Source organism: Pleurodeles waltl, chromosome 7, assembly GCF_031143425.1.
Source record: "Pleurodeles waltl isolate 20211129_DDA chromosome 7, aPleWal1.hap1.20221129, whole genome shotgun sequence".
NCBI lineage: Eukaryota > Metazoa > Chordata > Amphibia > Caudata > Salamandridae > Pleurodeles > Pleurodeles waltl.
In genome coordinates, this window is record NC_090446.1 from 1,022,970,286 (window position 1) to 1,022,987,467 (window position 17,182).

The following is a 17,182-nucleotide window of genomic DNA, read 5'->3' on the forward strand; positions in this document are numbered from 1 at the left end:
TCTGTGTGCCGTCAGGTGGCATTGGTCGACTCCGTGGTGTCGTTGGCATTGTGTTCGCCATGATGACGTTGCAGTTGTATCTAGGCGCCACACCGGCGCGCTGACGTCAGTTCTTTTCTTTCCGTGCCAGCCTACGCGCAGATCTGGAGAGAGCTACCTCAGTCACCTTTTGACTACGACAACACTTTTGTCTAATTCCTTTTGATGAGGTCGTGAATGTGTCGAGGGATGTCCCAGAAGACCGGTTTCAAGCCTGATCCGCATCTCGTGTGTGTATGGTGCCTGAAGCGTGATCTCGACCCGAAGTCATACTACGGGTGTCAGGCCATGAACCCCATAGCTTTGAAGGAGCGGTCCCTAAAGCTCATGGCAGCCCGACACTCGACTCCGCGGTGCTCAATGTCTCATTCGAGAGGAAGGTCTCAAGACCGGCCGGGGAGTCACCACCACTCTTCGTCCTCAAAGTCATCGGGACATTCGGATCATAAGAAAAAGAAGTCAAAGAATAACAAACATTCTTCGACTTCACCCCGTCGTTCAGACGATATGGCACGGGAAGAGCGTCAACGCTCTAGGCCTCCTTCCTCGGAGCCTTCATCTGGGTCGGCCCTGCGCTTCTCCAACTTCCGGGAGCTGGAGCCACCCCTGCCCCGCTCAGTTCTGTGAGGCAATGCACCTCATTTTTGGGAAGACCGACCCACCTTTGGCGCCCTCGGGCACAGGTGAGTTGGTGGGGGCCCCCTCTGGTTCGAAGTTGTCGGCTTCGGTCACGGCTCCGCAGGTCTTCTCCACATCCAATTGCGGATCTGTCCAGACACCGGTTGTGCCACAGCGACCTTCCGCAGCATCGGGTCAGACGTCGACGCTTCCGACGTCAGTTGGGCCCACAAATGTCGTCGATCCCATTCTCATACCGACAACCCGGAGCGGGAACAACGTCAATCGACACCAATTCCGTTCTCCATGGCCTCTCCTGGGCCCAGGGTTGATCCAGGCCATTATGCTTATGGGGATGGATATGGGGAGAGTTTGGAGGGGACACTGAACCCTTTAGAATACCAGCTTGACCCCCAAATGGACTGGGTGCAGGATTTGGGTGATGCCAGTAGTCTAGACACCTCCCCTGACACTGGTATGCTCTCTCCTCCTACCGTGGCTACACAGGAGGGTGCCTCATACTCCATGGTGGTGAGAAGGGCGGCTGAGATCTTGGACCTCGAACTACCTTCTGTGGAGGTTAGGTCTAATATCCTAACCGACGTGCTTCAGCCCTCCTCTTCAGAACCCCTTGTTCCCTTTAATGAGTCACTGACGGATGTCCTTTTGGACAATTGCCTGCTGCCATCGGCCTGCGCTGACAGACCCACAATTCCTCACCCAACACCCCACGCTGGAGAGCCTTGTCATCAAGGCATCCTCTTTATCTGGCAAATTTCCTGCCGCACCCCCGGATAGGGAATCAAAAAGACTGGACAACTTAAGGAAGAAGTTGTTTTCTTCCAACAGTCTAGCGCTGCGGTCCGTGAACACTGCATGCCTTTTGGGCCATCATTCCCATACTCTCTGGGATACGGTCACGCAAGTGCTGCCTAGAGTTCCGGAGGAGGCCCGGACTATCCTTTCCCAAGCCGTAACAGATGAGAGGGACGCAGCGAAGTTCATGATTCGTTGTGGACTGGATACAACCGACTCTCTGGGCAGATCGGTTGCATCAACAGTGGCATTGAGACGCCACGCCTGGCTGAGAACATCTGGCTTCTCAGGGAATGTCCAGCAATCCTTGATGGACATTACGTCGGACAGGAGGGTTCTCCAGATTGTCCGAAGGGGCTACTCCCTCCCCTTCGAGACACCTCCTCCAGCCATGCCACATTCATACAATCACATATCAGAGGAGCAAATGGTGCTTCTCCGCGAGGAGGTCCAAGCCCTTTTGGCCAAAGGAGCTATAGAGATGGTTCCGTTGCCAGAAGTCGGTCATGGTTGCTATTCCCGCTACTTTCTAGTGCTGAAAAAGGACAAGGGACTTCCCTTGGGTGTTCACGAAAGTGACAGTAGTGCTGGCAGCTCATCCGCCCAGGTTAGGGGTCCCAGTCTTCCCCTACCTCAACGATTGGCTGTTGAAGGCAAACTCGCCCCAGACAGTCGTCTCCCACCTACAGACTATGTCAAACATTTTGCATTCGCTGGCGTTCACTATCAATGTGCTGAAGTCACACCGGACTCCTTCTCAGATGCTCCCTTTCATCGGAGCTGTTCTGGATACAGTGCAATTTCGGGCATATCCTCCCAAAATGCGAGTCCAGGATATTCGGGCTATGATACAGATGTTTCAGCCTCTATCCTGGATTTTGGGGAGAATGACTCTGAGGCTGCTGGGCCTCATGGCCTCCTGCATCCTGCTAGTTTAAAAGGGCAGATGGCATACCCAAGTTCTGCAGAGGGACCTGAAGTTCCAGTGGGCGCAGCATCAGGTAAATCTCTCCGACAAGGTCCAAATCTTGGAAGGAACTGCAAAAGACCTGCAGTGGTGGTTAACAAATCAGGATTGGGTCAAAGGCAGATCCCTCTCCTTTTCCCAACCAGATCTTACAGTCGTGACAGATGCGTCACTCCTGGGATGGGGCGGCCACATGGTAGAGGTGGAGATCAGAGGCCTCTGGTCTCCGGGGAAAACCGGGCTCCATATCAGTCATCTGGAGCTCAAAGTGATTCGACTAACATTAAAAGCATTCCTTCCATCTGTCAAGGGGAAAGCAGTGCAAGTGTTCACAGACAACACCACTGCCATGTGATACTGCAACAAACAAGGCGGAGTGGGGTTGTGGACCCTTTGTCAAGAGGCTCTTCACCTCTGGACTTGGCTGGAACATCAGGGCATTTCCCTGGTGGTTCAAAACCTGCCGTCTCCTTGAATGCCAGAGCAGACGAACTCATCCAACGATGCATGGTCGATCACAGATAACATCTCCATCTGGAGGTGGCGGAAGGTCTTTATCTTCAGTGGGGAGAACCTTGGTTAGACTTGCTCCCCTCCATAGAGAACGTGCAGTGTCAGCTGTTTCGCGCATTGGAGTTTCCAAGGCGGCACTCGCTCGGCGGCGCCTTTCGTCGCAAGTGGAATTTCCGGCCTCCAGTATGCCTTTCCACCAATACCACTTCTGCCCAGAGTGCTGAAGAAGATCAAGTAAGACTGGACCCAAGTTATAATGGTGGCTCCCGACTGGGCACAAAGAGTCTGGTATCCCGAGCTGTTGAGCATGGCCATATCTCCTCCGGTCAGACTGCCTCTGGGAGGATCTTCTGTCGCAGCAACAGGGGAGGGTCCTCCATCCAAACCTGTCCACCCTCTGCCTCCTTGCGTGGAGATTGAGCAGAGACAGTTGACATTTTTTGACCTTCCACCTGAAGTCTGTAACGTTATCTTGGCAGCCAGGTGTCCCTCAACCAAAACCCCATATGCCTGTTGTTGGAAGAAATTTGTGGCATGTTGCATCGATAAATCTGTCGATCCTCTATCTGCTCCTCTTTCTCAAGTCATCCTCTTTATTCTTTCCCTTGCCTGGCAGGGTTCCAACCTTGGCTGTTCGGTCCTGCAGGACTTCTTGGTGTGATCTTGACTGCAGCCCACCACCGTGGATGGTATTGCTCGGGTATCTATTCAAAAGTAAGGAATCTACAACTAGAAGTCTCCATCAGATATACAAGTTACTTACCTTCGGTAACAATATATCTGGTAAAGACATATTGTAGTTGCAGATTGCTTACCAACCCGCCCATCCTCCCCGCACTGCAAACGGATTTCTAGGGACAGGAACTTCCCCTTAAGGGCCCTAGTTTTGGCACAACATTCCCAGCGTTCTTCGCGGCTCTGTGCTACTGATGTGAAAAGTTGTGAAAAAATCAATTCCTGTTCAGAGCCGACTGAAGATGCTTCTCGCCAAGGCAACCAGACAGCATTCGGAAAGACGCCAGTTAAGGACGCGAGCAGCCTGCCGCCGAGTAGCGAGTGCTGTACGGAACACGGCTTCAAAATTGCACGTGTTCCTAAACGCGAGCGTTCCCAATTGAGACGCCGGTCACGAGAAAGGCGACTAGAAGCATCTTCAGTCGGCTCTGAACAGGAATTGATTTTAAACAAGTGCGGTTCCCCAGATGCGGGCTATAAGAACTAAGAATTCCTTCTGCCCTTTTCCAGTCCTGATGAGGCCTTAAATTGAAAGGCCGAAACGCGTTGACTTTATAGAGTGCAAGAGCACTGGGTTCATTAAATAATTGATGAGAATATAAAGAGTGTAGGTGCACTAGAACACACTAGTGTGAAAGCAATATTTAACACTAGATTAGTAAGTGTACGCAGAAGCCCAGTACCTTAGCATGCAGAAGTGGATTACATGTGAAATGTTAACGGTGACCACTATTTAAATGTATAGGGCTTATGTTTGTGTTTCTGTCCTCCTGTAATACCATTAATTGTGATTGTATAAGTCCTGTGTTTGTGTAGGTCGATTGTTATACCTAGTAAAGTACAATTTGTTATGTGTTTTCAGTCATTGTATTGCATACAAGCCTTTTCATTTTTCTAATTTCCCTATCGTTTTTTGACCATTATAATTGGTTTTGAAATAATTCTGAGTAAGAAATAAACTCAATAGTAACAGCAGTAGTCTAGTCAGGCCTGTCACATTCCACGAGACAAGTGCCAGAAGGCACTGCAGCATCCCTGCATTGATGTTGTTGTTAGGTATATTGCTGTTTTTTACGATTGGAGATAGTGGAGCTCCTGTTGATGCCTGTTTCAGTTCCTTGGGTTAGAAACACTTTTCTAGTGCGGCTCATCAGTGTTGGATAGGTGCAGAGTATGGAAAAATTGGTATGCTGCCCTGCTGCCTTTGAATATCCTATCCCTTTTAGAATACTGTTTGTTCTGTGTTTTTCGCTGCTTTAGTCCACTGGATTCTTTTTTAAACGGAGTGGGATATTTGATCTGGCCAGTCATCTCCACTTTTATGCCCCATTCCTCCAGGACCAGCTTGTTTGTCAATATCTGATCAACTAGTGTCGGGGGGCTTACAATTATTATAGTTGATTCCCAGTGATTGTTGTATTCGGGTAGCACTTTAAATGCCACCCTTGATATATTATCAGATTATAGTAATCACTTCTGGTAATGCCTTTAATGGCCTCAACAGGTTTGAGCAATTCAGGATGTCATGGCTCCCTTCTGAGCAATATTGGGGTGTAAGAGCTAGTTCAGCAAATAGTGCGCTGTTCCTTTGAGAGTTTATTCTTTGGGTCTCCCCTTCACTAACTTTTGGTTCTCCTGTGTGCTTTCTGTTATATCAGATTGTAATGAGTTATTGGAGCTTTGCGCTTCGGGTTTATATAGTGAAATGACAGTATTCGAAGAATCTGCAGAATCAGAATTATCGTTTATGTACTAAATGTGGATCCGGTCAAGGGTAAATGGCCATCATGCTCAGTTACTGTTGTACTCCTTTGGCCGCTTTTGTGTTTGAAGCCCTGAGTCAGTAACTGTGTGGGCTGGTTATCTGCTGACTGTCCGATGTCGTGATGCACCTGGTTTTTCTGCTCGGCCATTCTTCCCTTGAAAATATAGGATATACGTTTGGTTCGTCTGGTGAGGCTGTCCTGAATTCCGTGTTTTGCTGTGCCTGTAACGAGGCCTTATCTGTTTTATTCTTTGCCTTTTGTATTCTCTTTGTGGCTCTCCTTGATAGAACTTTTGTCCAGTGTGGCACCCTGCTGTTCAGATCATTGGGTGCGTCTGCATTTCTCCATACCTCTGCTTTAGTGCTGCTGTAGGTGGCGATAGAAGTTTTTGCAAGGTGTGGGTCTCATCAGTTTTTAAGTTGGCTCTTGCAGTTGGAGGGTTAGGGTGATTAGGATGATTATCCTGCCAGGGCACTGGAACCAGAGATGCAATAGTATTTGGGGACGTTTGCACCTCTTGAGTTAATGCTTCAGTTGTTGCTTTCATCGGAACCTGATTTGCTGATTTAGCTTGTGCTGTTTTCTAGCGCTGATGGCCTGGTGATACCAGATCTTTGCAGGGCTATTTTCCATTCAGTGAACATGGAAGTCAGAACTTCTGGTAGGGATGATAGTTTACCCACTATCAGCATGAAGGCACATGCACTTACAGATGTAGTAGTACTCAATAATACGGAGTCAATGGTTAACCCTTTTTGTTCCAAGGCTGTAAATTTCAATCCAAGTTTCTTAATGGATTTGGCAAATACATATATGAGATCTAATTGCATTTCAAGCTTATCCGATAGCCAGGTGAGTGCTTTTATTGTGGCTGTCAAAGTAATATTGATCGATGCCAGCAGGTCGGACTGGTCTGTATCCATTTGAAATTCCAAGATGCTTACTGTTTTCAGGGCGCTTGTTAAATCCATCTGGCTCAAGGTAGAAGGCGAGTAGTACTGATTGTCAAAAGAGTCGCTGTGCTTCTTTTCATTGCTGGGCCTCTTCCTGCCTTCTAGCACAATAGGGGATTCGTATTTGGAGGCAGACTGTCCTGTCCTGGGATAAAAAGTTGTCTTTTCTGGTTGACAGGTATTTCCCTGTGGGGTTTGTGAGGGTTATGCAGTGCAGGGTGGAGAGGTACAAGTGTTATGTTCCTGTATTTTTTGGGCTGGCTGGAGGGCTGCATCATTTGAAATGTTGAGCAAGGTGGCAATACTGCAGCAATGTTCGATTTGATTCTCATAACGTGTGTAGTACGCCATTGCCGTTGGCATGTTATCTGTAGTACTATTGAATGATATTTTGATGATTGTGTCGTCCTTCAGCTGGGCCGACCCATTGTATGATGGAACTTGAGGTTCTTTTGTGCACTGTTCGGCCACTATCTTGGCGCAAAGATTACTCCTGAGTTGGGGCTGGCCTTCAGCTGAAGCAAAGCAGTTTGGTGCCCTGTTTAAAAAACAATCTAAGGACTGATCTTTGAGCTATTCTTTTAACTGACCTGCCCCGTTTTGTTGTTATTACCTTGATGCTGTTCCTGTTTGGGTGGCTTTCTTTTGGTGAATTATGATTTTGCTCCAGGCTGGAGGATATCTTTATAGTGAGGTGATTAGGTAGTTCCTTTTTGCATAGTTTCTGGTCTGTGGTCAGCTGCGGCAGGCAGGTTCCCGGGCCTCCGTGGCAGTAAACTAATTGGGTGTAGGACCACTGTGGTTTCTTCCTGGGTCTTTCCTTGTTTTTTGGGGGGGAATTTTAAAGCGCCCCTGGGTTGAGGGTTTGATTTGCCATGAAGTACCTTGCCTTCAGTTCGGTTCGTCGGTGGAAGGATAGCAGGTTCGATATTTGCCATGTGTGTAGTAGTGGATGTGGCTCTTTTAGTTGGTGTGAGCGCCTTCTTGAGCTCAGCCTAGTTCTCCTATCATTGCGCAAAATAGGCATTACTCAGTTGTTATTTTGAGTTGGAGCTGAGACTTAGATTGGAGGAATAAATAATGGTGGAAGTATATTCTGTGATATGATGTGTTGTTTAGGTGGCATATCGACGACTTGCCACCAGAGTTCACTCTGAGGGAGGTCTAAATGGCGTCTAGCTGGGAGAAGATAGAGAGGGATGTGCGCTCGACTGGGGTTGGTGTATGGGGTGAGGCTCTCCAGCCCCCTGCAAGCCTCACCCAGCACTAGCCGAGCCGCCTCTGCAGGGTTCTGGGGGCACACACTTGGCTGAGGCGGACTACAGCCTTGCTCTTCCTGGACTGCCCTTGGTGCCCCCAACCCTTGTGCTCACCTCTGCTCCTTTCTGCTCTGTTCGACCCACTCAGCCCTGCTCCTTTGGGTCTTCTTAGTCTTCTTTGTCTCCTCTTAGACTCCTCTTAGTCACCGCTTGATCTCTCCTGGAGCTGGAGGCAGGCGGCGGTCGATGGTAGGGTGGTAGAGTGATGGGTGCCTGAGTACCGTTTAGCAGTTCCGTGCGTTACATTGCCGCCACCTCGTCGTCTCCCCAACTGCTAGCCTCTCTGCCTGTGTTCCATCCTGTTCTGTTCCGGGTGCACCACTATGCCTATCCTCCCCCTGCCGGTGGGTTCCTGCGTATGGATCGCAGCAGCTGAAGGCCTCTGCACAAGGAGCTGGATCATAGCAAGACTTCTGACGAGGAGTGCCACACAGGCTGTACACTGCATCTACGTCTGCGTCTCCACAAACAAGATTGTTAAAGCATTAACTGGAAGACACATTCCACATCGCTCCAGTTCCGCTCTCCAGCTTCCCCCCCTGCTGCCTGCGAAGTCCCCAGCAACAATGAACTGAAAATTGTAAAACTGTCAATCATTTTTCTACTGCTTAGATTCGGGAAATGTATGGTGGACCAGATCGAGGTGACCTGTGGACTCTAGCAACTCTTTCTACTAGAAATATCCCAAAATATACAAAGCATAAATGAAGAATGTGAAGCAGTAGTGCTATGCTTCCATTTCCTCTCTAAAATCTAAGAAACTCTTCAAGAGGATGTTTGAATTCTGAAACCCAGAAACAAGCACAGCAGCTGAACCCACTGCACACACAACAACAATTCTGCAAACCGCTTTCACAGATTATGATCTTTAATGTCATGTTACAAATATGAGGAGTCAGAGTGACATGTTTCTGGGCTGCCACAAATCACCTTTACTTTATAGGTTTGGGTGAGGTGCTGCTAGCTAGCTGACAAAGTCAGGCCATCAGCTTCCAGTCAGTATGGACTGACTCAGTCACCCACACTCAGTGGTGCGGCCGCTCTAAACTAAGCAGTCTTACCCCAATGTAAGAGTCCTACGACATCCGGAATCACAACTTAAAATGATAACTTAGGGTGAAGACAGATTTCAAATTGCAATTCTGATAATACCACTTTTAGAAAGTTGCCATTTCACTCTTTTAGCCATTTGGTGCTTGCAGGCTGTGTCTGGGTCACATGACTAGGTGTAGCTGACAGTTGGGGTTTGTGTATTCCTCCTACACAGCCACACACAATGGGGAGTTTAGTTATGACTGGATGGGCCATCACTGGTGGGGTGGGTGGGAGGAACTGGGTCTAGCACCACTTACACTTGAACAGGGTTTCCTACTGCCTGTAGTTAGTCTGGAATCAGGGCCAGGGAGGCAGGGCATCTGTGCACTTCTAAGGCAAGCCTCTAGAAGCTTCTACTCACTTCAAAGGCACAACTGTGTATAATTACTGGATCTCAGACACCAACTCTTCAGTGCCCTTCTGGACCTGTATGTACTCTGCCAGCAAGAAAGACTGCTGTGCTGCTACAGGTACTACTGCTTTGCAGGAGAGCTGGACCTTCAACTTGATCTTGAACTCAGGACCCTAGAGTCATTCCAAGGGCTAGTCTGCTAGCCTCCTGATCTGAGCCTCAGGGACTTAAAAGGTTCCCCAACATCCTGAACCAGAATCTGGACCCAGCTGCGGTGAGTTCCTGACCCTCAATGGTGCCTCCCACGTCCTGGATCCGTGGTGTGGCTCACAGGCGCTAAAATCAAGCTTTGGGGCTATTCATGACCTTGAACAGACTTATTTGACCCAAGACCCTGCTGCTTGCCCTGGAAATCAACAAAGTGCGACTGGTCCATCTCTTTGCACAGCAGCATCAACCGCTCACGGGGGACTGCCAACACAAAGCTCCAGCATTTCCGTCAGCGACTCCCGGCTTGCTCTTCACACCACACCGACAGCCTTCCTTAATGCTCATGGACCTCCCTAATGCGAACAGGACTCTTGCCACAGAAGTTGATAAGGCAAAACTTCAGCAGGACTAACCTGGGACTGTATCCAACCTGCACTCCATCGTGGTCGGCCTGAACTTTGCTTTTGACCTGGTCCAGCGCAACCAGAAAGCTGCGGTTGGCGCCTTTTTCATTTAGCCACTATTTTACACTGTATTCTTTAAATATTCATATCTCCTCCTCTAATGATTGTTGTCATTTTGGTCTTATTTTATTTACAAACTTTTGCTTTTTCTATCCTGGAGTGGCATCTTTTTTTTCTTTTTTTTTTTTGATTTCCAAGAGGTAAAACTACAAAACATCCCCATGTCCCATACACATCTAGATCAACAGCATAAATTCTTGCATATTCTACATTATGATAAATAGCAGCCGTTACGTGAAATGTGCAATGTGTCTCGTGTTGTTTTCACTGTTTTACTGTTTGAAGTGTTGCACAAATAGTTGCCTCTAAGTGAAGCCTGACTGCTCTGTGCCAAGCTACTAGTGGGTTGAACACAGGTTAATATGGGGTTTACTTGTGCCTTACCCTGACAAGGATTGTGGTCGCTGCATCACCAAGGCTCACACCCTAGTCAACCAGTAACCCAATTTCCCATACCTCTAATTCTTAGAATCCCCTCCACCTTTGTCACCATCCTAAGAACTGCTGATGGAAGACCACTTCCCCTTACTCTGTCAGGAAGCTCTGGCTCTTTCGACCAAAGGAAGCCTTCAAGAGGGTTCCTGCTCCAGAAGTAAGTTGTGATTGCTATTCTCACTACTTTCTGGTTCCCAAAAGAGGGTGGAAGATTTTTTTCCTTTCCTAGATCTCTGCCATCTCAACGCCTTCCTACAAAAAGAGAAGTTTAAAATGCTCACCTTGGCTCAGTCTTGTCTGACCTAGACTCTAGAGACTAGATGGTAGCTTAGGGACTTCCAGGACACTTTTTTTTAATATCCCCGTCCTCTGAGCAAACAGGTGTTACCTACACGTAACAGTGGTCCACAAACACCAGCACCTCTCTGGAGTTAGTTAAAGTGATGGCGGTCATTGCAGCTCATCTTGTGTCCAGATTTGAAGATTACTGCGAAAGACCTGCTGTGGTGGCGAATGAACTGAGATTGGGTCAGCAGCAGACTCCTCTCCCTTCCCCACCTAGAACTGACAGTGGTGACTGAGCATTACATCTGGGTTGGGGTGGCCATCTGGGAGAGGGGGAGCTCAGAGGACTCTGGTCTCTAGCTGAATCCCAGTTTCGTATCAGTCTTCTAGACCTGAGAGCAATTTGCTTGCCACTGAAAGCCTTACTCCCATCCATCAAAGATAGGCTAGTTCAGTTGTCCACGGACAACATCACCACCATGTAGTGTTGCAACAAGCAGGGTGGGTTCAGGTCATGAATGCTGTGCCATAAGGTTCCCCACCTTGTATCTGACTGGAGGGCCAAAACATTTTAGTGGTGGTACAGCACCTGACAGGCTCCTTGAACTCCAGGGCAGACAAACTCTGCCATCGATGCCCTGTGGATCACAAATGGCAACTACACCGGATGCCAGACCAACCTTCCCTGTTCAAGTCACCTATGTGACTTATTTCCTAAAAAGTGTACAGCACTTGTTCCCTCTTACCCCTTATGCCCTTATGAGACCTCAGTCTGGTCCTCACATTTCTGATGTGTTCTCCTTTCAAGCCACTACACAACTGTACTCAGTGGCTCTTGACCCTGAAAGCTGTCGTCTTGGAGGCCATTACATCACCCAGGAGTGAGCTTCAGGCTCTTTGTGTCCATCTTTTCCCTGACAAACTATTTTTTCCCACATCTGCGTATTTCCTGTGGAAAGTTGTCATCTTATTTCATGTCTGGCAGAGCATCACTCAGCCTACTTTGTTTGCCTCACCTCATCCTTCCATGGAAGAGGAGAGACTGCATCGCCTGAACCCGAAGGGAGTTCTTTTGTTCTACATTGATCACACCAAAGACCATCAGGTGAAAGATCAGCTCTTCATCCGGATCATTGGAGCGTAAGAGGGTAGGTCTGTACAGAAGCAAACCATCTGTCATTAGGTTGTAGACTGCATTAAAATCTATTAGGTATTAGCTAAAAACAAGCCTCCTGAGGGCTTTGGGGCCCATTCCACCAGGGCCTAGGCGACTGCTACTGCATTAGCATGTGGGATACATGTCCTTGACATCTGCCAAGCCGCTACCTGGGCATCACTCCACACATTCACAAAGCACGACTGGTTGGACAGTCAGATACTTTGAGATGGGCATTTTGCCCATTCGGTTCTCCAGTACTTTCTAATTTTAGCCAGTTCTCAGACCTTTCTCTGGAGAAGTATTGCTTGGATATCCAGTCTAAGTTGTGGAATGTGCATCTAGAAGTCTCTATCAGAAGAACAAGTTACTTACCTGTGCTAACGCTTTTCTCTGGTAAAGATTCTCATCTAGCAGCATATTCCTCACTGACCTTCTCATCCCCCCGCTCTGCAAACTGGGCTGTTCACCTCGAAGATCCCTTTAGATGTTGCAACTTGGTCAAAACGTATTCATGTTTACGCGGCTCTGTGTCAGAAACAGTCATGAAAGAAACTGAGTCAGCGTGCCTGGGTGGCCATTATATGGACACCAAAACGTCACTTCTGATGCAGACGACGTTAATGAAGAGCCGATGAATGATTTAATCACATAAAGTTAGATACAATTATGTGCGAAGACACAGTGAACACTCTGTCTTCTAAGATGACAAAAATAAGCAGGAAGTACTTTAGCTCTGCCATATAGGATATTGAAGGAGGATTGTATGGACGAATGTGTTATATCTATCATACAAACCTAGCTAAAATGCAGTGGGGTGCAGAATAGGGTCGAAGACCGACAATAAGTCAACAAGTGATAGGGTGTAGTAGCTGGTCTGTGTGCTGTTAAATTGTTTGAGATGGAGTGTTCTTTAAAGAGGTGCATCTTCAGCTGTTTCCTAATTTGGAGCAGAATTGGGTCAGTTCCAATGGATACAGGGATGTTTTTTCAGACACTGGGTGCATAGATGAAAAAGGCCTTGTAAGGAAATGCCTCCTTGGCATGGTTACCCCCTGACTTTTTGCCTTTGCTGATGCTAAGTTATGACTTGAAAGTGTGCTGGGAACCCTGCTAACCAGGCCCTAGCACCAGTGTTCTTTCCCTAAACTGTACCTTTGTCTCCACAATTGGCACAACCCTGGCACCCAGGTAAGTCCCTTGTAACTGGTACCCCTGGTACCAAGGGCCCTGATGCCAGGGAAGGCCTCTAAGGGGTGCAGCATGTCTTATGCCACCCAAGGGACCCCTCACTCAGCACATGCCCACTGCTTCACAACTTGTGTGTGCTGGTGGGGAGAAAAAGACTAAGTCGACATGGCTCTCCACTCAGAGTGCCATGCCAACCTCACACTGCCTGTGGCATAGGTAAGTCACCCCTCTAGCAGGCCTTCAACCCTAAGGCAGGGTGCACTATACCACAGGTGAGGGCATAAGTGCATGAGAACTATGCCTTTACAGTGTCTAAGCAAAATCTTAGACATTGTAAGTGCAGGTTAGCCATAAGAGTATATGGTCTGGGAGTTTGTCAAACTCGAACTCCACAGCACCATAATGGCTACACTGAAAACTGGGAAGTTTGGTATCAAACCTCTCAGCACAATAAGTGCCAGTGTGCATTTTATTGTAAAATACACCCAGAGGGCATCTTAGAGTTGCCCCCTGAAAACATACCCGACTTCCAGTGTAGGCTGACTAGTTTTTGCCAGCCTGCCACACACCAGACATGTTGCTGGCCACATGGGGAGAGTGCCTTTGTCACTCTGTGGCCAGGAACAAAGCCTGTACTGGGTGAAGGCTCACCCCCTTTGTTACAGCGCCCCAGGGCATCCCAGCTAGTGGAGATGCCCGCCCCTCCGGCCACTGCTCCCACTTTTTGGCGGCAAGGCTGGAGGAGATAATTAGAAAAACAAGGAGTCACCCACCAGTCAGGACAGCCCCTAAGGTGTCCTGAGCTGAGGTGACCCTTACTTTTAGAAATCCTCCATCTTGTGGATGGAGGATTCCCCCAATAGGATTAGGATGTGTCCCCCTCCCCACAGGGAGGAGCCACAAAGAGGGTGTAGCCACCCTCAAGGACAGTAGCCATTGGCTACTGCCCTCCCAGACCTAAACACACCCCTAAATTCAGTATTTAGGGGCCCCCAGATCCGAGGAAGATAGATTCCTGCAACCTAAAGAAGAAGAAGGACTGCTGACCTGAAGCCCTGCAGTGAAGACGGAGACGACAACTGATTTGGCCCCAGCCCCACCGGCCTGTCTCCCTACATCGACGAAAACTGCAACAGCGACGCATCCAACAGGGACCAGCGACCTCTGAAGCCTCGGAGGACTGCCCTGCATCCAAAGGACCAAGATGCTCCCGAGAACAGTGGCCCTATTCAACAAACTGCAACTTTCTGCAACAAAGAAGCAACTTTAAAGACTTCGCGTTTCCCGCCAGAATCGTGAGACTTTCTACTCTGCACCCGACGCCCCCGGCTCGACCTGCGGAAAACTAACACTACAGGGAGGACTCCCTGGCGACTGCGAGCCCGTGAGTACCCAGAGTTGACCCCCCTGATACCCCACAGCAACACCTGCAGAGGAAATCCAGAGGCTCCCCCTGACCGTGACTGCCTGTAACAAGGGACCCGACGCCTGGAACCAACACTGCATCCGCAGCCCCCAGGACCTGACTGAACCAAACTTCAAGGCAGGAGAGACCCCCAGACGACCCTCTGCCTAGCCCAGGTGGTGGCTACCTCGAGGAGCCCCCGTGCCTGCCTGCATCATTGAAGAGACCCCCGGGTCTCCCCATTGCTTTCTACACAAAACCCGACGCCTGTTTGCACTCTGCACCCGGCCAGCCCTGTGCCACTGAGGGTGTACTTTCTGTGCCTGCTTGTGTCCCCCCCAGTGCCCTACAAAACCCTCCTGGTCTGCCCTCCGAGGACGTGGGTACCTACCTGCTGGCAGACTGGAATGGGCACTCCTGTTTCCATTGAAGCCTATGTGTTTTGGGCACCTCTTTGACCTCTGCACCTTACCGGTGCTGAGCTGCTGGTGTGGTAACTTTGGGGTAGCCTTGACCCCCCAACGGTGGGATACCTTGGACCCAGCTTTGAACCCTGTAAGTGTTTTACTTACTTGTGAACTTAACAATTACTTACCTCCCCAGGAACTGTTGATTTTTGCACTGTGTCCACTTTAAAATAGCTTATTGCCATTTTTGTCAAAACTGTACATGCTGTTGTAATTATTCAAAGTTCCCAGAATACCTGAGTGAAATACCTTTCATTTGAAGTATTACTTGTAAATCGTGAACCTGTGGTTCTTAAAATAAACTAAGAAAATATATTTTTCTATATAAAAACCTATTGGCCTGGAGTAAGTCTTTGAGTGTGTGTTCCTCATTTATTGCCTGTGTGTGTACAACATATGCTTAACACTACCCTCTGATAAGCCTACTGCTCGACCACATTACCACAATATAGAGCATTGGAATTATCTCTTTTTGCCACTATCTTACCTCTAAGGGGAACCCTTGGACTCTGTGCACACTATTTCTTACTTTGAAATAGTATATACAGAGCCAACTTCCTACAGGCCTGCTGGCTTATTATTACTTTCTTACACTTCTAAGTCTGCAGTCTGATGGTGTCTTGGTTTTGAGTGTTCCAAGAAGTACCAGAAATGGTGAGTTTGCCTTCAAGATAAATGGGGATGCTGGTTGTGTAAATGATGCATCTCATTTTGGAAATGTTGCGGACAGGCAAGTAAAGCCAGTGGAGTTCTATCAGGATGGTGTGATGTGATAACATTTCTTCAGATCCAGGATGACGTGCTGTGGCTGTAGGATGCCCTTAAGGGGTGCCAGTGTGGACTCTTTTAGACCATGGTGCAGGGTATTACTGCAATCCAGATGTGAAAGTGGAAGGGCTTAAATAGCAGTTCTGGAGTTGCTTTCTGGAAGAAACGGTGTCACTTTCTTTAGAAGAAAGAGCTGGTGTCACAACGTCTTTGTATTTTTTTGGCACCGTGGTTCTTGAGGATTCATTTGGTGTCCATAGTGAATCCAAGTAATGTAGCATTTGATAAAAGCTGGGGTTCAAAACCATCACATTTCATTTCATAGAAGCAGGTTTGTACTGATTCTTGTTTGCTGCTCTTTGTAAATAACATGAATTCATTTTGGGTTTATATTTATGTGTGTATTTTTTAAGAACAGGCTTGTGGATTTTCTGAGAACCCACAAAACCTCTTTCAGTTTAGGAGGATGCAGGGTTATATAAGGATTTGTTTTTCCAAATACCACAGTTGCTGATGGATGCCATAAGCTAGAACAACTTTTTCCAGAGTTAGAGTACGTAATGTATCAGAAAGTACCAATGTGCAACTTTTAGGAGTGAATTTGTTTGATTAGTGCCATTAACTTTTGTTTTTAGTTAATAGTAGAGCATAATTATCCAGTGTGCTTTTATGAGCAAAATCTGCTGTGCATTAATGCGTCTCCTATTCTCTTTTGCAAGGGTCTACTATCGATGACATCATTAATTCACTTAGAAGTCAGAAAATTGCAGTGGAATTAATTAATGGAAGTGATTACATTGCCATCTCCCCGCACAATGCAGCTTTAAATGTCCTCTACTCAGAAAAGGTATAGTTGACATACTGGCAGCAGCAGGTTCAGTGATGTGAGAGGAGATTGTTATGCCTGCTCCACCTGTTCCTTTTTCCCTCTCCATGCGTTATTTTCACCCTCCTCGCACATTCTTTTCATCTGTATTAATTGGTTCATAAAGTGGCTTAAGACCTTTATCTACAGTGCCTCTGTTCTTGTGATGTGTGTTGGGATAGTATTCCAATATGGTTCAAAGATTAGTTCTCATAGTGCCCACTCCTCACGAAGTACGTGAGATTGTTCCGATGCACATCTTAACCATATAAACACTTCATTGATGCTAAATGTACAGAAATGTGTGAGAGCATGATTTGGACGTTACATTCAAACTACTGTGTTGTGTGAGAAGCGCTCCATGAGTTAGAAAAAGAAACCAGATGAGTTTTGTTAAAACACACTGTCTAGTGTTTACAAAATTGAATACCATTAGTGTCTACTTTTAAAATTATAGAATTATAGCTAGCATGTTACAGATTGCTGTATTTATTGTTAGGCAATGGAGATATCTTATCAGTTAATTTTATGAATTTGTTTCGAATAAAATAATGAAATAAAATAAGTTATACACATAAAAATACAACAGCAACCAAATTAGAGCATGAGCAGAATACCTTTTTTCATAAGTAACGACTTAGAGTTTAAAATTGCCCCACATGGAAATATATCGATAATCTACTAAAGGTTTTTCCCTGTGAAT

At 47.4% G+C, this 17,182-nt stretch overlaps 1 protein-coding gene across 2 annotated transcripts in view; it reads left to right on the forward strand.

Annotated features, from left to right (window-relative positions):
- Positions 1–17,182, forward strand: part of ABCA5 (ATP binding cassette subfamily A member 5) — a 1,006,180-nt gene that overhangs the window by 618,207 nt on the left and 370,791 nt on the right. For both annotated transcript variants that reach the window (XM_069199839.1, XM_069199840.1), the window contains exon 21: positions 16,334–16,461. In XM_069199839.1, the coding sequence (XP_069055940.1) occupies positions 16,334–16,461 (128 nt within the window). The remainder of the gene's footprint in view (positions 1–16,333; positions 16,462–17,182) is intronic.